The 22358-nt window shown below is 36.7% G+C and overlaps 1 protein-coding gene across 3 annotated transcripts in view; it reads right to left on the minus strand.

The window, feature by feature from the left end:
• Positions 1 to 253: 253 nt before the first annotated feature.
• VIRMA (vir like m6A methyltransferase associated) overlaps positions 254 to 22358 on the minus strand; it is a 33815-nt gene continuing 11710 nt past the window's right edge. For all 3 annotated transcript variants that reach the window (XM_087891360.1, XM_034422453.3, XM_034422452.3), the window contains 17 exons: positions 20537 to 21686; positions 18783 to 19274; positions 16991 to 17145; positions 14971 to 15053; positions 14031 to 14124; positions 13225 to 13769; positions 12553 to 12788; positions 11210 to 11462; positions 10648 to 10865; positions 8854 to 8986; positions 7519 to 7671; positions 6405 to 6565; positions 5677 to 5773; positions 3416 to 3582; positions 2104 to 2435; positions 1391 to 1534; positions 254 to 599 (listed from right to left, as the gene is read on the minus strand). In XM_087891360.1, the coding sequence (XP_087747486.1) occupies positions 442 to 599; positions 1391 to 1534; positions 2104 to 2435; positions 3416 to 3582; positions 5677 to 5773; positions 6405 to 6565; positions 7519 to 7671; positions 8854 to 8986; positions 10648 to 10865; positions 11210 to 11462; positions 12553 to 12788; positions 13225 to 13769; positions 14031 to 14124; positions 14971 to 15053; positions 16991 to 17145; positions 18783 to 19274; positions 20537 to 21686 (4571 nt within the window). In that variant the 3' untranslated portion in view covers positions 254 to 441. The remainder of the gene's footprint in view (positions 600 to 1390; positions 1535 to 2103; positions 2436 to 3415; positions 3583 to 5676; positions 5774 to 6404; positions 6566 to 7518; positions 7672 to 8853; positions 8987 to 10647; positions 10866 to 11209; positions 11463 to 12552; positions 12789 to 13224; positions 13770 to 14030; positions 14125 to 14970; positions 15054 to 16990; positions 17146 to 18782; positions 19275 to 20536; positions 21687 to 22358) is intronic.

Here is a 22358-nt window from a genome sequence, read left to right on the forward strand (position 1 = left end):
GAGTTGCTTGATGAATGGTAGCTTTAGAAGCTGATCAAATAAAGGCAACAGCTGGAGGTTTAGGAAAGGGCTTGACAGATTCTGCTATCTCAGAGAGCCAAAAGGTGATCTTCATTCATTACATAGCAGCCTGTCTCAATGGTATCTTAGGTGAAAGCCACATCACAAACCTACTGCAAGCAAAAAAAAAACAAAAAAAAAAAAACACCTTTATTTCTGGCGCATCATGTCATGCCCCAAACACAGGCAAATATTACACACACAAAAAAGACAGTTTTATTGAAATCTCAGGTCTTGTATGAAACAAAATTGAATCCCTAAAAAAAATAATATCTTGCTGCCCTCAGGTACCAGAAGGTCTAGCGTTGGTCCTCAAATATATTTTAAGTATTTCACCATCATCTTGAAATGTTCCGAGTCAGAATGTTCTCAGAGATCCATTTATCGAGTAAAGGAACGAACGTGACGTCCTCTTCCACTGCTTCCGCTAACAAACTTTCCTCTTGAACCACCACTACCACTGCTGTTGGTACTTGCCCAAGATGGTGTAATTCCGCCACGACCTCTGGATGCCCGATCACGGGGGCTTGGCCGGTAGCCTTAAACAAAAGAAAAGGTTATTGGCAACATACCTATGCACTTCTAGTAGGATCTGCAACGTGCATCTCGAAGTGGCATACGGCGCCATGGTGCCTGGCACGCGTGGTGGCACCCATTCCTCTTCCGGGTTTCTGGTGTGCATGTGACAATCAGCTGGCCTTTGTGCGTGTGGCAGTGCCGGAAGAGCTGATCTTCCGTTTTCCGGCATGAGCATGCATGCCAGCCAGCTGATTGGGGCATGCGCAGCAGTAACCAGAAGACTTGCTGACCAGCACGCATGTGTGCGCCAGAAACCAGAAGTTCATTTTCGGGCATGTGCATGTGCCCTGGGGTAGCTCCTCTTCCTGGTCGCTGCCTTGACGAGCGCGTGCATGCGAAGTGCTCCCTTTTCCGCACCTGGTGCCACGCAATCACTGGTCTAATACATATCTCCAACTCACATTTTAATCAATTTAAAGCTATGTATGTTAACAATTAATAAGTAAACATACAAGTTGTGGCGCGGATAAGTTAACTTAAAAGCCTTTAGTAAGGCATGCCTTCTATTTCCTGTGATGATTACCTACTATCTCAGGGAAACTGTTTGACTACCAAGCAATTATGTGTGCTTGCTTTCTATTATTCTGAACAAAACTTTCATCTGGTATTCACTTCTCAATTTCACATTCAATGGTGGTTTTGTGATTTCACTCTTGTTTTGTAAGGCATATTGAGAGCTCCATGCAAAGAACAATTAGATACAAAATGTATAAATGAATTAATTATACTATGGAGGAAAACAATCCCTTACCCGCAGAACTTAAAGGCCTCAGAGGAGGAAGAGGGCCTCTGTTGAAATTGCTCTGTCCACCTCGACTTTCACTGTAAGTTCCTCGGGGGGAGCTTTGGGCACTCCAGCTTGATCCTCTGGCTCCTTCACGGCGACTATAATTTCCTAAATGAAAAGTGCAATTTAAGCCAAACGCATATTGCTCTTATTTTAATTTGGATTTAACAACATTTCAGTTTAACACCATGTTTTTTTTTTTTAATGACAAAGGTAATACAACAGTGCAGGAAGTGAGAAGTGTTAAACTCTGATTTATTTTGCAAGACTTCATCTGTTTGCAAACTTCAACAGCACCCACCTCGCCTAAATGAATTACTTATAAAATTATATATAAATTTTACTCATTTTTAAATAGGAATAGTAACAAAGAGGACAGGAGAAAGAATGTGGGGAAAAAAAACCTGTAGATTCGCTTCTTTTTACTTGCAAAAATAAATAATATAGCAGCATGACAATGAAGTTCACTTTATGGCAGGGGTCTCCAACCTTGACAACTTTAAGCCTGGCAGATTTCAACTCCCAAAATTCCCAGAATTCTGCGAGTTGAAGTCCGCCAGGCTTAAAGTTGCCAAGGTTGGAGACTCCTATTTTAAGGAGTATGTGAGATAACTGACTGTCAACTTGCCTTTCTAAGAGCTCAAAGTTTTCAAGTTCAAGTGAACTATATAACTTACCTTTCGAAGCAGGTGGTGTGAAGAATCTGTTTTGGCTGTGAAAGGCTCCCCGCCCTCCACGGTTCCCTGAGAAGCCACCACGGGAAGAAATTTTCTGTGAAACTTTAGGTGGCCTCTTGGGAGGGGGGATCCCATCCGGTGGAACCACCTCTTTGCTCTCTGCAGCTACAAAGTCATCAACATGCATAGAGGGCGGCCTGCTGGTATTCTGTTTCCTCTGACGGAAAATGTCATGGGGGCGGATGCCTTGGCCAAATGCTCCCCTGCCTCTTCCTCTAGGGGGAGGTACAATATGAGCCCTCTTGGCAGGTTCAATGTACTCCGACTTTCCACTATAGAGATGCAAAGGAGAAGGAGAATTTTTACAAATTCTTCACAAGCCAGCTAAAATCACACAGAATTTTTCTTTTCTTTTTTTTGTAGTCACTTTTCTGAATATTTTTCAGAATTGAACATTGACATTGCTAGTTCAAGCAAGCATTTTCATGTCAGTTAAGTACAAATAGTATTACTATAATTCATTGATATACTCTATAGAATTTACCAAATCTCAGATTTAAGTCTTAAAGGGGTTTAAAGAGTCTTCCCTTCTCTCAACAATCTGGTATACCCTTATTTCATTCTAGCACATATATCTGTTAACATCTTAGAAAGAGAAATGCTTCTTCCATTGGAGTCCACTGTACCTTCTTTGTGACAAAATAATCCAGACTGAAGCTCACCCACATTGGTTAGTTGCATCATTTTCAGCAACGCTTACTTTTTTGCTTGTTTTGATTTGTTTACCAAACTACAAAACTTGGAAGTTTCAGGGTTTAATTTTTCTAAATCATGGGATATAAAATACATGGAATTTGAATGATTTAACATAAGTCACATAAATTATTAGGCTTATGAGAAGTTTGCTGCAACAATGCAAACAATGGGCTGAATAATTTATGACCACAGTTCAGCTAATCTCATTATATCATGCTCACAAAATTACAATTTGTGTAGTGAAGTAATACAAATCCATCTTTAGGATTGACCCTAAAGTGGAATCTACCTGTACATGTAGAGCCAGTTTGGTGTACTGATTAAAAGCATCGGGCTAGAAACCAGGAGACCGTGAGTTCTAGTCCTGCTTTTTAGGAATGAAACCAACTGAGTGATCTTGGGCCAGTCATTCTCCCTCAATCCTAGGAAGTAGGCAATGACAAATCACTTCTGAAATCTTGTCAAGAAATCTGCAGAGACTTGTCAGACAGTTGCCATGAGTCAACAATGACTTGAAGGCACACAAAAAATGTGCAAAATCAAGACCACTGGTTACCTAGAAGTTATAAATGTCTCATGCTTGTGTTTGCCAAGTTTAAAGCCTTTTGTGGTTTTGGTCCGACCAGGAGATGAAGGCTCTGTAACAAATGACCTCTCCAACTCTGCTTGCAGATCAAAGTCACTACATCCTTTTTCTGACAGTTCAATTAAGTCAACTTTCACCTACAAGAATGAGAAAATATTCCATTTTGTAAATCCATGAGTAACATACTAATACTCAATATAAATAGAATGGAAAATATTTACAGAGAGGGTGGCATTCATACTTATGGGACAAAGACAAGAAAAAGAAAACCTATTTCCACAGGCATAAAATTAGGGACTCCTTAATACAAATGTGGGCGGGGATCAGGCAGAGACACTATACAAAAGTTCCAAATTGGCTCTCTACGGTAGAGGCATTGATTTACCCCAACAGGTGGGGAATGGAGAAACTGTGCAGATATAAAGATATCATTGACGGAGGGGGAAACCTCAAATCAAATGATGCTCTGAGAGACCAAGGCATAACCTTAGATTGGTGGACTTACCTGCAAATAAAATCAAGATACCAGAAAGATAAAGATGAATTTGGAATTGAGATATAACGGATTGGACAAAATTTTGATGGGACCAGGGAAAAAAGCGCTGGCCAAGCTATATAATTATTTACTAGATGAAGATAGAGATGAGGATACAATCAGAAACCAATTGAGAGCATGGGAGAGAAACATTGGGCATAGTTTGAACTTTAATGAATGGGAAGAGGCGTGGAATAAAAATTATAAATTAACTAGAGCAGCCACGTATAAGGAAAATCATTATAAAATGCTCCATAGGTGGCATTTAGCCCCTGCAAGATTATCAAAGATGTTTCCCAATGTGCACCCAAATTGTTGGAAATGCGGTCATGGGCAGGGCACCTTCTTTCACATGTGGTGGACATGCCCCGAAGCAAAAAGATACTGGAGCAAAATTCGGAGATGGTTGAAAGACATACTCAAAGAAGAAATTGATTTGACTCCAGAAATATTTCTCCTGGGAATGGTAAAGAAAGGGCATGGAAAGGAAAAGGTCCACCTCCTAATACATATAACTACAGCTGCCAGACTGGCATATGCTCAATACTGGAAAAAGAAAGACCTACCACCAGACGACCTTATAATTAGTAAAATATTAGAGTGTGCAGAGACAAGTAAATTAACGCACGAAATAAGTGATGATGAAAATTCAGATTACGATACTGTGTGGGGAAGATGGTACGAATGGATAAATGATAGAATTAAGGAAGGAGTTTAAAGGTGCAGAAATTAATTAGAAATGTATAGTATAAAAGACACCAGATATTTCTTTCATGTACATATGTATAAACACTGCGAATCCGATGTCAAACAAAATTGTTATTATATTTTATCTGTCTTAAAAAATCAATAAAGTGTAAATAAAAAAAAAAAAGGAAAATATTCTACACTACAAAATAGAAGAGGAAGAAGACTTACGAGACTAGCAATGTGAATCCAAATCTCCTGATCAGACTATTCCTTTAGAAACTATACTATAATAACATGCAGATTAGGTGAAAATTATCTACAGATATAATCCCTCCAGAATTATTAGTTAAAAGGTTGAGGAATGTGTATTAAAGGCATTCTTTAAAATAAAATCTTTTCATTTGCTTCATTTATTAAAATCAAGGCATTTCAAATTCAAAACACTCTGTAGAATGTACCATTCAGATCTGGCACTGACTGGGCAGATTTTCAAACCTGATCACTGATCACAAGAATGTAGAAACAACAGTATCAACTGAGAGGCATAGGACTTCAAATTTAATAGAATCACAAATTGTAGCAAATCTGTATAGATAAGTCCCTCCTAGTCAGCTTTATCAAATCAAAGAGATTTTGCAAAGTAATACTGGAATCAGCTATTAGTATCAGCTCTGTCCCCAGTGATCAAATATGTAAAATACTACGTCTAGGGTCAAAAGTAGAAAAAAAGGTCACATGTACTAAAAAATTACATATATTGTAGTCAAAGGAGGTTTCTATGGCATCTGGTAAATTGTTTTTCAGACCACAGGGATTTTCCAAAAAGATGCTGAAATATATAATTCAAGATGGGGGAGAGGATGTTGATATGAAAAATAGAAATAGAATATAAAATTATATTGGATAACCCCAAGTGCTAACAAGCTTAACATAGAAGTTTGAATGCAATATTGTAGTACTCTCAGAGCCCAAGTAATTACCCAAGAATTACTTTTTAATTATTTACCATGTCAAGGTCAGTTTCAATTTCTTCAGCCTGGAATGGTGAGAACCACATAGACTTCAATTGGTCATCCATCACATCTGCCAAGATGTACATAGTCCTGCAAGGTAAAACACAACTTTCATTATTGGTCAATATTTGTTGAGTTGACACTAATAAATACATTAAAACTTTTCATCTCTTTCCTCAAACTACATATTTACTAAACCTTGTCCTAAACCCAAATTCTAATTACCCTGCCAAAAATCTTTTTGTAGCCCACACTATTAAAACCTTATGAAGATCTGTTCTTAACTGAAACACAAACTCTTGCCATTTTCTCATTCAGTTGCAACTATTAGTTGTTTTATCATTTTAAAACGATATCACATCATTTTACCTGCCATTTTTTTCTTACCTTCAATACATGGTATAATATTAAAAAAATGTAAGTTAAAAAGTAAAAGGAACCGATAGAACACTAGAAATAAAAATACACTTGTTTGATATGCAATTCTGGAAGAAAATTAACAGAAAGAAGGAAAAGGTTGAACTCCATGTTTTACAGAGATAGGGAATTAATAATTTAGTATAATAAATATAGTAATAATAATTATACAATTACTGAAGAATTTCTATTGTGTACCACAATCCCCTTGAAAATAAACTGATTTATTCAAATGTGATCCAAATATACCAATTCCAAATATTATAGTTCTCTTGTCCATGCAAATGTCTTTTTGTTATTTTACCTATTATTAAATAGATGTTGGAGAGATTCTGGAGCAGGCAAAATTGGTTCCACATCTTGATCACTTAGAGGACAAGCCTCTCCAGCAGATTCCAACATCTGCCTAAGTCCAACAACATTATCCAGTAATGCTTCCAGGTTCTCTTCTTCCTTAGAACACTCCTAGATAAGAAACTCTACAGTCATCAATCATATAAAATCTAGCATTCTGGACAGTTAACAAGATACATAGAGAGAGCATTTCACCAGAATATATTTATTTTGGATTCCCATTAGAGATGATGCACTACAAAACAATACAATTATAAGAAGTAATTGTATTAACATAATGCAACAAAAGGTGGCATTTTAAAGGTGAACGGGTTTATTAAAAATTTGTGTACTGTAGAAGCCATTTTATCTGATATAGTGTACAAAAGGCTGTTGGCAGGTTATGTAAGATCAAGATGATGTGTAGACAACAAGACCAAATAATCATGAAGACTGATAGATGCAGGCAGAGAACTCTGTGAAAAGCTAAATGAATGCAGGATGGCAACCATGATCAAGAAAATCAGGATGGCTGTATTATCATCCAAAAATGTGATAAGATTAATCTTATATTTCTCTCATTCGCAACAGTAACTATTCAATCCGAATAATGCATACACAATACAGCCAGTCCTCGAATTACAACAGGTGATTTAGTGACCATTCAGTTACATCACTGAAAAAAGTGACTTATGATCATTTTTCACACTTCACGACCATTGTAGCATCTCCATAGTCATGTGATCAAAATTCAAACAGTTTGCAGCTGACTCACATTTATGAAGATTGCAGTGTCCTGGGATCATGTGGTCACCTTTTGCGACCTTCTGACAAGCAAAGTCAAACCAGATTCACTTCACGGTCATGTAACTAACTTAATAACTGCCATGATTCACTTAACAACGGTGGCAAAAAAGGTCACAAAATGGGACAAAACTCACTTAACAAATGTCTCGCTCAACAACATAAATTTTGGGCTCAATTGTGGTCGTACGTCAAGGACTGCCTGTATCCAATATTACTACTGTATAGGTTTTCACTTATATTAAATATATATATATATATATTAGTGAAAGATATATTACCAAAACCAGTTTCTCCAGTTCAAGGAGCAGGTTTTCAGGAGTTTCTTCTTTGGTCTGCAACTGATATTTTAATTCTGCAGTGCTAAGACCCAGTGTTCTGGTGGGATGATTTCCATCTATTTCCACAAGACTCCCATCATCCCCACAAGATCCCTGAAGAACATGAAAAAGTATCTAAGTGAAAAAGTACTGCAAAATGTATAAAAAGCCATGTTATATGCAACGTAATGTTGCCAATGGAGGACACATAAAATAAACGAACATTCAACATAATCTTCAAGCTAAACAAAGATAAGAATCTTTATGGCAGCTGTAATATATAGCTTTGGGTACACTTGTTTGTATGCACTAATTTGTTACAGAAATGGCTAAGATATATATTAAGCATGCAAAAGTAAAAAGCTGAAGCTATAGTCGTATTATTTCTATCTTACTGCTCTGAAAAGAGTCAGACCCCTTCATCCTACACTTCTCTCTCCTCCTTTTACCATTCCCCCATTTTCATTTGTATTTTATACTTTGGTAAATTTAATAAAAAATACATTTTTTAAAAAAAGTATACACTCATTCTTTCCTTTAAGACAAACTTCCTTTCAATACTAAATAGATCAATGAGATGTCTTTCCTTTTCAATAGCCCTGTGGAAACATGCTTACAGGATGCACATCAAACAGATTTTGCAAAATGCTTTTTTATACTTGTAGATCCATCATATGAAGCTATTTCACAAAACCATGTTAATCGTTGACACTGTGATCATACATAATTGTTCTTAGAACTTTTTATTTCTCTATAATCATAATTATGGGTAGCACTTTCAACATTCTGAGAACTGAAATTTGAATTACTTGATGAATAAATTTATTTATTAAGCAACTCTGGGTGATTCACAAAGTAAAAAAAGATAACAATTGAACCATAAACAATACAGTAACATAAAGGCAAATGAATAAAAAGATGGCAAAACCAAACAACAACAAAAACATGCAAACACTACTCAAAAGGGGCTTCAACTACCCTACCCAAAAGCCTGAACACATTCCCTTATTGAAAACCATCTGAAATTCCTATCATTTTATGTTTTATTATTTCTTGCTTTGATGGAATTGTTGTATTTTTTAAAAATTAGATGCGCCTTGCGTATTTTTGCAACAGAAAAGCAAGATATAAAACTTCTTCAATGAAATAACCTTAAAATCAATACTAACAAACTATGTGGATACTTTGTTTAGAAAGCGTCTTAACTATTTAGATAGCATAGTAGTCTACTTCAAAGATATTTTGCTAAATTACAGTACATTTTTCGCTGTAAAATGTAAGCTTGTATTTACTTACCAAAGGATCAGAATATAGTATCTGTCTCATGAAATCCAGAAAGGAAGAGGCCAGTTCTCCTGTGTCTTTACTGAAGCTGCTCACTATTCTCTTCAGTACTGTTTGCAGAGCACCACAATGTTTTGCCAGAGAACTAAGTTGTTTCAAAAAAGAAACAACTACTGAATTTAATGTAGTTCATAAGTGATCAAGAGACTAAAAAGCAGTTAGTTCATGTCTTCATAAATGAGTATTGCTAGATAAATGTGAAGTAATTTCATTACACTTAATATTCTTAGGTGCAGCAAAACTCTCAGGCTGCTACAATGCTTTTAGATTAGTCAGCCAGTTACAATACCTAAAATACACACAAAGATCATTTTAATTGCAGAACTGATAAACAGAATCTGTCATTCATGGGGCAATTCTTATTCCTTCATTTGCACAAGAGGAGGTCTCTTCTAAAATAATTGCCATAGCAACTGATAGCCAAAACCGTGTCTATCAATACTCTCTAAAAGACTGGCTGCAATTCTTATTATTGAGTAATATTCTTATCTCATTTCATTTAATATAATATTGAAACCAAACACCAGCAAAAATAAAAATGACAGAGTTGGAAGGGACTTTGGAGGTCTTCTAGTACAACCCCTGGCTCATGCAGGAGACCCTATACCAGTATTTCTCAACCTTGGAAGCTTGAAGATGGGTGGACTTCAACTCCCAGAATCCCCCAGCCAGCACTCCTGGCTGGGGGATTCTGGGAGTTGAAGTCCACCCATCTTCAAGCTACCAAGGTTAAGAAACACTGCCCTATACCATTCCAGACAAGTGGCTGTCCAGTCTCTTCTTGAAAGCCTTCAGTAATGGAATACCCACATGAAGCATGAAATCATTGAAGCCAACCCACAATCTTTCCATATTAACTATTACCAGGGTGGATAAAAATCAATGATTTTTTAAAAAAAATTGAAAAAATCAGATTTTTTTATTTAAATCGGATTTTTTTGATTTAAATCGGATTTTTTTTATTTTTATCGAATTTATTTTAATAAAAAACTTTTGAGGTAAAAATCTATCATAAGATAGTTTTCTATTTAAGATACATAAATAATTTAGTTTATTCAGCATGAAATGGAGCTTAGTTATGTAGCATGAGGCTGTATATTCTGTAACACTGGGACTATCGGTGAGTCAACAGTGTAGCAGGAGGTCAAAGGAGTAGCAGAGATGACAGTTGCTCTTTAAAAATTATGATTTAAATCGAGTTGATTTAAATCAAGCCTTTTTACTAGTGATTTAAATCATGATTTAAATTGTGATTTAAATCAACTTGATTTAAATCAAATCCACCCTGACTATTACAAATGGGTTCATCCGCCACCATGGCCCAATGCATGGGAGAAAAGAAGACAGCAGGACACAGAATACTTTATTCTCTTTATAAATCTGCAAACTGATGCAAATGGGATGACATCACTGAACAAAGCACATGCGGTCAACTACGTTTTATAGTCCCAATTATCACCTCTGGGACAGAATTTCTATATCATGCTCTTCCAAGATCAACATTCTGAATTTCAGTGAGGAATTTTACTGGAATATTCGTCTTACATTTTAATTGTAAAAAACTGGACATAAACAGCATTGAAAGATACGAACTCGCTTTAGGAAGCTGATTTTTCAGGTACTGATTTTCACTGTAACATTTTCTTTTGGTGTTGAACTGACATGACTAATCTCCACTGAAAATGAATGGGAATTGCACAAAATTTACAGGTACTTTTAGAAACATTTGAAATGGGGAAATTATACCTTTTCAGATGATAGAATCCATAATTGTGCTCTGTAAGGAACATCATTGTCCTGATACAAGTCAGCAAGCAGGTATAGCTGCTTTCAGCATTAATAACTGTTTCTATCAGGCAGTCACAGATGGAAGCCATGAGTTCCTTGCCTGGCAATGAATTGGAAAGCTGCTCCAATTCAGAAAGAATGCTTTCGGAGGAACTGGGCAAGATCAGGGCGATATCCTGTTTAAAAAAAACACACACACACACACACAATGCATTAATGAAAGGCAGGGGCATATTTTATAATTATGGCAATGCAAGCCTAGTTGGGACTCAAAGAGCTAATTTAGAATGTACCTTGGTTCAGGGAGAATGCCTCAAAGATTTTCTCTTTTTTGAATAACAGACCAACACGACATATTACAAAAGATACCTGAAACTCCCTACAGTAGTAATGTTTTTAGCACAGAAAGCAGATTTACTGCTCACAATAATTAATTGGCTAATAGGTAACTCCTTTAGGGTTAGTGGGCACATTGGGGATTTTGGGAGCATGTTCTTCTTTAGATTTTCCATTTAAATACCTGGTCACAGAAGGACTGTAAAATAGAAGCTAAGTATTCTGCACACTGCTGATGAATTATGTTTTCCCCTGCAGTTTGCATCAAAGACAAAAGTTCCAGGAAAACCTCAGTATATTTTTCATCGCCTTTAGCAGCTCCATTAATCAGGTGCAAAACAGCCAATTTACAAGCTTTGTGGGAAGCCAGAGCATCAAATAAAGCAAGCAAGCGGGTGGTCTGACCAGTGTATTGTTTCTCCTTATCTTCTGGGTTGCTGAAATGGTGAGAAATTTCTTTATTAGGATGATAGCACATCAAGTAGAAATGCAAATAAAAACAAACATGCAAGTTTGAATATTCCCATTCATTCACACACACACACGATGTTCATTCTTGCACAACTGTCAAACTGCCACCTACAGTAGAACCTCTGGTCACAAATGCTTCTGACCATGGCCAAATCGGGTTCCGACCAAAAAATTCAAAAAAAAATTTCGCGGGCGATTTCCCCTTCCGTGCCATTTTTTTTTTTTTTTTTTTTTTTTTTTTTTTTTTGTAAGCATCAAATTTCCAAAATTAGGTTTGGGTCACAACCAAATCGATTTGCGACCAAAGTTATGGAAAGAATTATGGTCATGACCAGAGGTTCTACTGTACTTGAAAAGTTACTGGGATTACTAATAACACTGAAAATAATACTATTAGTGGTGTTTAAGTGACTTTAATGACAAGCAAATGTTCAGGAGGGTTTTTTTTTTCTTGTTTCACTCACTTTATATTAGTCCACTAACTTTTTCTTGTTCTAGGATTGAAATGAAATGAACCAAAACGAAATACTTTTTGGTGTGTAGCTCCCTAACACTTGACACACTATTCAAAGATCAAAACTTCTTCTTGCCCTCCACCCCACAATACAAATTGGTGCTACACAATGTTTGGCTGGACAATCACATGACTGAAGCAACAGAAGGTGTAAGGTTCAAAGCAATTGCTTATGGAGATTCTCAGTCATCCAGGTCTTGGTTGTTCCAAAGATGCTTCTTCTCATCCAAAAAGCTTCTTCGGTTCTCACTTCTGGAAGAAGCTTATTGGATGAGAAGCAAAATGTTCTCAAGAAAAAACAAAGAAAATTAAATTGCCTTTTCAAAAAAAACAAAAAAACAAACCTTTGGTCCAAAGCAAATGACTAAGTATCGAAAAAGACAGGAAAAGAGAACATAATCCAAACAGGACCTTTTAAGTCTACATTCAATTATGGGTAGACAAAATTGTGACCAATGAGATCGACTTTTCTACTTTGGACAAATCATTAGACAAATTATTAAACAATAATTGGCCATATTAAACAAAATATTGAAATGTACCTCTGCAGATCTTCTACAAGTAGATCTAAGACAGTTCTCATAATGAGGAGAGCTGTTGGTGAGGCTAAATCACACAACTGTACACAAATGCGCCTTAGCATATGCTGAATAGGTTGGCAAGTGGAGCCAGAAAAGGATCGTACTATTTCTTGCAGTAATTTTGCCTGGACATGAAGATGCATGCTCCAAAGTTTTCTAGTATTCAGAGCTACTGATAGGTCATGTGGTTCAATAACCTACGGAAAACAAAATAATCCTTTGAAATGCACAATAATCATACATTTGCAACATGCTGTGTTAGTTTCCACTCTGGTATTTTATAGAAAATGTATATGAATGGAGTGAGGAGTTCCAAGAAAAATTGCCATGGAGAATATGTCAATTGGAATTCATATTCAAAATTATTCTCACAAAACATCCCTATAAAGGCACATAACTGGAAACAATTTTACACATCTGAGTGCTCAATACAAATATCCCTGTGGTACCTGATCCTATATTTTCTTTGATTCTCCAGTCTATATTTTGTTCAGGGTTTCTAAATAAAACCAAGCTCTGTGTGTATACAATACAACTATATTAATAAAAACAAAATTCATAAATATGTTTCATAACTCCTCAACTTTCAGGTTAACTGATTTTTTAAATCATTTAAAAGTAGTTTTTATATACCTGAGTGGTCTGCATAGGCAGAGGAAGAGGCAGTAGTTCTGAAAGCAATATAAGGCCAGAGAAAAATCCTTCTGGGATTCTTAGAACAGAAGTAAGAACCTCTTTGAGCATTAGTGACCAAGTATTATTGGCTAGAGTTTCTTCAGAGATAGTTAACTTCTCATTAACACCCTGGGTGAAAGTCAACAAGATATCAACAATATCATTCTGGATTTTCTGTTCATCACTGTCCAAACGCCCAGAGAGGGTTATAGAACATAAAAGCATGTGTAAAGAAATAAGTGCTGAAGGAACACGCATATCTTTAAATTCAAAGGATCCTCCCCGTAGCAATTCAGTTAACATGGTCTTCAAAAGTGTGAGAGTACATCGGGCCATGGAGATTGTAGTGACTCTGTGAAGAGTTGTTCCCATGTTGACATGGAGTCTCCAGGGTTGAATAAGGATGCTGTTTAGTTTTTGCAGAACTCTGATAAAAGTGTCCATTCCTTCAGAAGAGAAGAGCTGAATAACTGCAAGGTTCCATTTAAGGTCCTTCTGCTGACCTTTATGAATGATAGAAATAAAAAGAAAAAAAGTCTTTATATTTTATTTTCGACTTTATAATTAATAGAAATTGGATGCAGTGATTTTGTTAGTGACCAAAGGTAAATATTTTGACGTACTTTTTTCACTCAATAAAAGGAACTGAGAATTACTCCAGAGTTTATATGATCGGTATGCAGAGAACAATATATTTTACGATGCTTGTGTGATTTAATACAATACATTCTACTGAATGAGAACTAAGAGGTTAAAGATTGTACCTTCAACAGGTGGTGGTGGACATGCAATATGACACAAGACACGAAGTGCTGTAGGAAGACCAACTCCTTCCTGAGTCATCAAGCTATCAATGTTCTTTAAAGTAAAGAAGTAGATGATTAAAAAAATATTCAAAATATTCAGTATATCAGATATATCTGATTTAACAGGCAAACACTGCTTCTGCACAAACTATGGAGAGATCCATTTAATTACTGTATGTAACAAAAACAATTACGCAAAAGCCACAGTTCCCCATGTTGACTAATAGTGTAGATTTAGGACTTGAAGTTCACTTATATAGAAAGCACAGGGAAACAGAATGCCCGACTTATGTAACTCTTCAGCAGTCTAGCAATGGATTTGGTTCAAGATTTGGTCCTTCCTTATTGTGCAATACATCCAGCTTTGTTTTTAAAAGAGAACAATTGGTATGTGTTCTGTAAGGTCACCATTCCAATATTTAGAATATTTAGATACCAAACTAAATGTTAGCATGTATTTATTGTTTCATGAATATTTAAGTAAAACTGTAAATAGAATAAAGAGGGCTAGAGTGGGAGGACCAATCTAGATCCCATAAAGGAGAATATTTGTAGCTCAGGGTTGAAATGAGGGACCAATCTAGCAATCCAAAGTGAACAGCAAACACAGCATTGCCAATCCAATTTTTTCCCCTTCCCAAAACATTTTAATTGATCAGCATGTCCATTTTCAACAAAATCTGAACTACAATTAACTTCAGAATACATTTGTTTAAAAAGATGAGCAGTTTGCTATTCTAAGGTTATATTTATTTTTACTTTTTATTTATTAAATTTATATGCCATTCATCTTGCTGCCCAAGGATGGCAATGTAAACCATGTAAAAACTACAAAGTTTGTTACATAGTACAGTAAAAACACACTCCCCCTATGCTTTTACATATTTATTTTACTGACCTGTTTAATATATTCAATGAGATTTGGGATACAATTAATTTCAAATCGGATTGTTTTCAATGGCTCCAACCATTTATTAAGTTCTAAAAACAAACAAGATCATTTTATGACTGTTACATGAGGCATTCAAGAAAATGTGAAAACAATTAGAGCAGTCGGCCTTTTGGTTCTAAAACTGATTGAGTCTTAACAATGGGGACATACTTTGTCACATATACACACTAGGAACATGGTACTCATTTTTAACTAAAAGTCTAAGAAACTTTTATACAATTTTATAATTCAGTTTGAATATTCCTTACTATTTTTCCTTATAACTCTTTATTTAAGATGATGATAATAATAATAATAATAATAATAATAATAATAATAATAATAATAAATGGTCAAATAAAGACTAATATAGTAAAAGTATACTCTGCCCAAGTCCCAACTCTGGATAGTCTACAGTTATTAAAATCATTTGGGGAAAAAAGAGCACAAATAACAGCACCAGACAAAAGAACAACAGTTGCAAAGAAAACAAACCCTCCAAGCCCAAAGGGAACAAAAAGATAGAAAGGGATGTCAGATGTTCTCCGATAAAGCCTGGGCAAAGTACAAAGGAACATATAAAGAACACCATTAAAGAAATGTTTGGCTTATTTATCATAAGTAAAGGCCGGTTAATCTGGTGGAAGAAGAAAGCCATTTTACTCTAAGATTGGTGAGACAGCATCTGTTGTGAGATTTGCTTCCTGATTTGTCCATATCAAAAGGCTGGCAAAGACACACTTTTCTTGCTTTCTCCCAAGGACTATGCACTGAGGCCTTGAGCATTGCTTGCATATGAATCAGATGCTATTTCTAAGCATAGCCTTGGAAGCTATGAACTTCACTACCTAGCAGCCCAAATGTAACTTCCAAGATTACCTGCTTATATTCCCCAATATCATAGATGTCAACATGGATTATAAGCACCACTTCTTTCTGAGCACTATTTATAACTTATCTAGATTACAGATAACATCCATTATCTTCACACCAGGAAGATCTTTTTTTTTTTCATTACAAACTCTAAACATTGAATGATCCACAACAAAAGCCCTCTGTCTCCCTGATAGTTTTAGGACTAGAGCACATTGGTTCCACCACCCAAGAAAGAGTGTTTTTCCAATGAGACCGGTCTATCAGGGCAACCTGGTCTACCCAAATATGGGACAGAGCATACTGCTTCCGCTTTCTCTTTATTTCTTTGTCGATAAATTTAAATTTAACATCACCCAAGGACTGAATCCCAAATTTGAAAATATCTCCTTTATCACTGAAATCATATCCTCCTTCCGCAAGATTCTCATTCTGCCTGACAACAAGTCATTGTTGTTCTGAGGTAGTACGTATCAGAAGGACCAGACTGTATACATCTAAACATCTCCAGTTCAGCCAGTTTGCATTTAAAAGATTGGAACTTTTCTCTGACAGACAGGACTGTTGGTACACACTCCCAGTTTACTCCCAACAGATGTCTTCCCTATACTTGATATGTAAAGTTTTAGAACAAAATAATAAAACAGAAATATTGTTTTTTCTACCTAGATGAATTTCACAGCAGAAGGAAAAACTATTCCATACAACTCTGAGACATCTTATTCATATTGTATTCAAAAGCATCTTTCCACCAATGAAGTATGAAGCACATAAATTGTATCAACCACCAACCTAAATACCCTAAGCAGCTACGGAAACTGGACAGTAACTTTAAAGAAAAAAAAATGTCTGGAAGTGCACTTCATGCATGAAAGAAATTAGAGGTATCTATCAGATTGCCTTTTCCACTCAGTAGCAGATTTACACAATGCTTTGGGCAGCACTTTTGATATTAAGACAAATCAAATTTATGATGTTGGGAAACAGCAAGTGATAACTATTCAAGGAACAAAAATCCCAATACTGTTTGGGAATGTAACACCAGCCCACTTCATATCAGAAATATTTCTCCTACATCATTTAAAACATTGTCCAACAATAACAAACAGTGTACCTTGTAATTTAGTATTATTTTCATCCGCTTTGCAAAGCTTCAGCAGGGGTGCTGAGTACAGCTCAAGCATCTGGACATCACTTGAAGACTGTATCACCAGTAGGATAAGGATGCAAGCATAATTGTAGGCAACTGACTTTTTTGATTTGGAATCACTGTTTAAAACAAAAACCTACAACTTACTAATTTGCTTCGTATTACTTCATTTCATGTTTTAGTCTTCATACTAAGCATAAAATCCAGAGATTCAGTTTCCATCACTGGCTTCTCACCCTCCAGAGATTTAGTGGGCACATAGAACTCAGAAGGAAAGGCAACTGTGCGAGAGGATTCTCACCTGCCCAGCACAGGATTCCATTTATATTAAACACAGGAGACCAATACAGTTATCATTAAAATTGAAAGAGATTTTACCAAGCCATCCTATTCTTTCATAATCCTTCTACTTTTAAAACGTATTACAGTACAGAGAATAGTACATATAAGTAAGCAATCATCTTTAGAATAAAAATTAATTAATAAAAAAACAGTATTGTTCTGAACTGAGTTGACAGTTTCTATCGATCCTGTTACAGACAAGTCTCGCGCCACTACAATTGGAATCAAAATTGCCGTCACTAAGCAATGTGGTTATAAACCATATCATATGACTGCCCTGCTTAATTCCAGGCAATCCTGGTTGATGTCATAACTCCAGATGCACAGGGTCATTAGCAGCGGTGAAATCCTTTGAAGTCTGCTACTGGTTCTGTGAGTCTGTTACTGAGTGCATGCAGGCATGCCTGAGGCACATCCGCACAGTGCTAAAAAAGGAACATTTTGAAGCCTTCTGAGTCTGCAAAGGTAAGTAGAACAGCGGGGGGGGGGACTGCTGTGCCACGTGATTCAGGTTAGCTAGAAAGCAGGAAATCCGACAATTCTAGCTAATATAAATTGCACATCATAACTGATTGTCACCCAGCTGATTGTTGGAAATACTGATCACCTGAACCGGTAGCATTTTTTACTACCGGTTCAGGAGAACCAGTCTGAACTGCTAGCATTTCACCCCTGGTTATTAGGAAGAAAGCAGGAGTCGTCCCAGGTAAAGAGCATTGGGAGGGGGGGGTAGGTAGTGCAGGCTGTACATGAGTTGGGGGAGGAGGGTGTTGCAATATGGCTCAAGCGAAGGAAGATTGGGGGAAAGGTGCAGGGTGTGTAGAAGCACAAAGATGCGGGAAAACAGGGTACAGCATGCATGCAAGAGAAGGGCAAAATGACAGCATAGTGCATACGAGCGAAGAAAGTCAGGGAGTGGGGGGAGACTTACCCAAACGACTTGTTTTCTTTTCTAATGCCTTCCCCATTGACTTTACTTGAGGGAAGCCTGGAGGGAGACTCACAAATGGCGATTACGTGACCATGGGACACTGCAATCAGTTTAAGTGCAAACTGTTTGCCAAGTGCCTAAATTTAGTTCACATGACCGCAGGAGTACTGCAATGACCGGAACTCTTGAGGACCAGTCTTAAGTCCCTTTGTTCAGTGCCATCACAACTTCGAATGGTCACTGAATGAATGGCCGTAACTTGAAGACTATCTGTACAGGAGCCCTCAGAGATATCACTTAATGTATTACAACATTTAGTGATGAGGCCAGTCATACTCTCCACCCAACCCACCTCACAAGACTGCATCTGTGGAACAAGTAGAAAGCAGCAGCATTGTATACATTTTCTTGAGCTGCACAAAACAAAGACAGAATACTGTGAGCCCGCCCATTACAGATATAAATCTAATAATAAATCATTACCCTAATGCTTCTTTGGAATAGAACTCCATTAAAGTAATAAGGCTCTGGAGATTCTTCTCAAGGCTGAAGACATGGGCAACAGCAGCTCTTCCTACTGGGTTAAAAGTTATCAAGTAAAGATTATGAAGTGTTCCCAGGAGATCTGAATGGTCAGTTTCATCAGTGGCTGTGCAACGCTGGAAATGGCTGAAGAGTTCTGAAATGCACTGCAGCGTCTGGGTCGAATGAAGAAGCCATAAGGGAAATGCTTCATCGCCTGCTCCATCTGTTTGCAGGCTTTCTTCTTGATCGGGATCCGAAAACTGACAAAATGCTCGAACCAGCAAATTGGTGGCTTCGTATTCAGAAAGGAAAAAAAGGAGACCTTTCTGCGACTGTGCTAAAAACCTCAGAATATCTCTGACAGACTGAAGCACTCCAGGATGCACATTTGTTATTGGATTGGACAACAGCAAAGTGACAGACTCCAAAAAACTGTGGTTGTGAAGATACCTGAAGAAATGAAAAGGATAAATAATATTAAGAAATAACATCTATCCACTACATTTTCCCATAAGATAGCTAAACTGCAACATCGTACAATTCTATACTTGTATTACACAAGGCATCCTTGTGGTTTGGGATAGAAAACAAATCCCACAAATACAAAGTGGGATGAATTAATATCACATTAATTAATATCACCAATATTAAAAGCAAAATTGATATCCATCACTGGAGAAAGTAATTATGTTTGGTAGAGTTAGAGGTAAAAGGAAAGCAGGGCGTCAGAGAACACGGTGGCTGGACACCATCAAAGGTGACACCAGCAAGAGCCATAGAACAGCTCAAAAGAAGTAGTGCAAGCTCGGAAGATTAGGAGAGATTTGACCCTTAGAATTGCCAAGAGTCAGACACAACTGAATGGATAACAGCAGCAGCCACATCATGATATACATCTGAGCCTGAATTTAATTTCAATAGATCTATACCTGTTTTATATTGTTGCATTACAAAACATAAAAACATTATTTCAATTTTTTACTGATTGCTATATATTCATTCAATCCAAGAAATCAAGACTATTTGTTAAAAGTTAATTAATGATTTTGCAAATCAGATGACATCAAATGTCCCTACAAACTTAAATTAATGAAGCAGATGGCTAATTATTACTATTTTTATCAACATAAGCAGAAAGCACCACCATGGTAACAAGGAGATTACTACAATTTTCAAGGACTACAAATTGGAAATACTGTAGGATATTCAGGGAGTAGATTATGCACAATCTTCTCTTTAAAATCATGAAGAACTCAGAATAGCACATTGCTTGGAAAGTATTAAGAACTTGTGAATTACCTATAGTCTTCAATTCTAAGTAAACATTTGAGTAACTCAAATCTTTTTTTAATTTAAATGGGGAAAGTGAGCTGACTTGTTAAGGAAAATGAGAAGAGACAAAGAAATGGAAATGAAAGTAGTAAAGAAATTAAAATATTTCCTGTTAAATCAACAATCTTCATTAAATAATGGACATGCATTATCAGGACATATTAAAAATTGGGAGGGGAGGAATCTGGCGATCCTCTGGAACATGTAAACAGAAATTCCCAACCTGGGTCAAGTTTCAACTCCAATTAGCCCAGGTTTTGGCTTTTAAATATGCTATGGAGTAACAGTGGAAGTCTGATGAACGTATCTTGAAGGTACCAACTAGAAAAACCAGAATACACATAACTAAAGCCATCTACCCAAATAAAAAATATACATACCTGAACAGAACTGGAAAAGGATCATCCCTTTCTGGAGGCCCTGTAATACGTGCTGTTGTTGGAAAAGATTTCACAGGTGGTTGGACCATGGTGTGTGGGGCTGTCTCCATCAAATGCAAAATTTCATCTAAAATGTTAATGAGTTTTTCAATTTCTCCTTCATTCATAGGGGAGGACTCCAAAATATTGTCCATATCCATTGGAGCATCTACATCATTATCATATTCCTGGTTGCCTCTTTCAGGTCCAGCATCTGGATCCTGCTCAGACTCAGAATGATTTGGAAGGGGTGGAGAATTTTCTGCTAGCTGGTCACCAATTTTCTTTACCTCAGACAGAATCTCATAGAAGTGACATTTCTGTAAAATGGCAGAACCTGCAGTGACTACCCTTACAGTCTGATCCAGGAGAATAAGTTCCAACAGTCTCTGATAGCCACTTTTTTCACTGGCCTCTAAACTACTCCTCAAAAAAACCTCCATTCCTTCAGTCATGCTAATAACACTATCCAAAGCTTTGAAAGCATTCAGTTTAAGGGAAGAGGACACATGATCTGCAAAGAGCAACTCAAATAAAGAATCAATTACTCCCCCTTGCAAGAGGGCTTCTATTCCTCGAGTTCCACATTCTGCCAGCGAAGAGACAAGCTTTGTCCCAGCTTTCAGCTGACGGACATTCAAAGCAATCGGTTGTCTCAGGGCTACTTGAAGATTTAAAGACTGCATTGTCCAGTCAATCAACTGGCTTAGGTAATCCTGGCTTGTATCCTTTAATTGCAAGTAACTTAGTCCTTTGACTACTAAACTGGGTATTTCTTCCAAAGCTGTGACCCACTTTGCACCTCTCTCCTCCTGATATAATTCAAGGAGCTCAGTCAATTTAACAGAACTCTCTACTGCCCCATTGTTTTCCTTCTCTAGATCTTGATCTCTCATCTTGGCAACTTCCATCTCAAAAGTGGTCTTATAGGAGCAACTGAAATATAGAAGAGGTCCAAGCTCCCTATCAAAAGGATCGTAGGTTACAGGTGGCACTCTGGCCAAATCTTCAGCAGTATATTCAATGTCAAAACTTGGGTATTTAAACGTCTCTCGTTCCAAGTCAGCAATTCCATCTTCATCACTTGAAATCTGTTCATAACCATCATCTCCTGAAACAAATATTTAAAATATCATTGTGAAAAAACATACTATAAAACTTATGTTTTAACTGTTGATTAGATAAAATAACATATTGGCTCCCACTTTGTATGTGTGTCCTTCTAAGCATACCGAAGCAATAGTGCCCCATCGAAGCAATAAATAATGTATTATTAATCAAAGCACACATTAAGAACAGAAGGCTATAAAATGCTATCTAATAATCTTCCCACATCTAAGATTCTTTTGTTTTTTATTCCAAAAGTTTCTGTAAGTTTCAATCATATGGACCTCTAAAAAGGTGAGTGTACCAAAAAATAAATGACTGCCAAGTAAACAAGACCAAGATCAGGCTTCAAGTATTCAAAGAGAAAATAAAGAGAAATACTTTGGCTAGCAATGGTTTCTCATGCTTACAAAAGGTGATGCAACTAATTCAAAATAGAACACAGATGCTCAAATATACAATATGTAGAGACAAATTCCAAGTGTCTTTGCAAAAAATATTTGAATATACTGGCCTACAATCCCAACAGCCCTCCCAAAGATTGCAAACAATCTTCATTGCAGCCACACTGAAAAGGTTACTAAGGCACAATGAACAGCTCCTTTACTTTCTGGCCCTTGTTCAGATGGAATGCCTACGTTTAGAGTTTTTTGGTTCCTACTGTATCTTTAAAAGG

This window comes from Pantherophis guttatus, chromosome 3, assembly GCF_059756535.1.
Source record: "Pantherophis guttatus breed Tessera chromosome 3, ASM5975653v1, whole genome shotgun sequence".
Taxonomy (NCBI): domain Eukaryota; kingdom Metazoa; phylum Chordata; class Lepidosauria; order Squamata; family Colubridae; genus Pantherophis; species Pantherophis guttatus.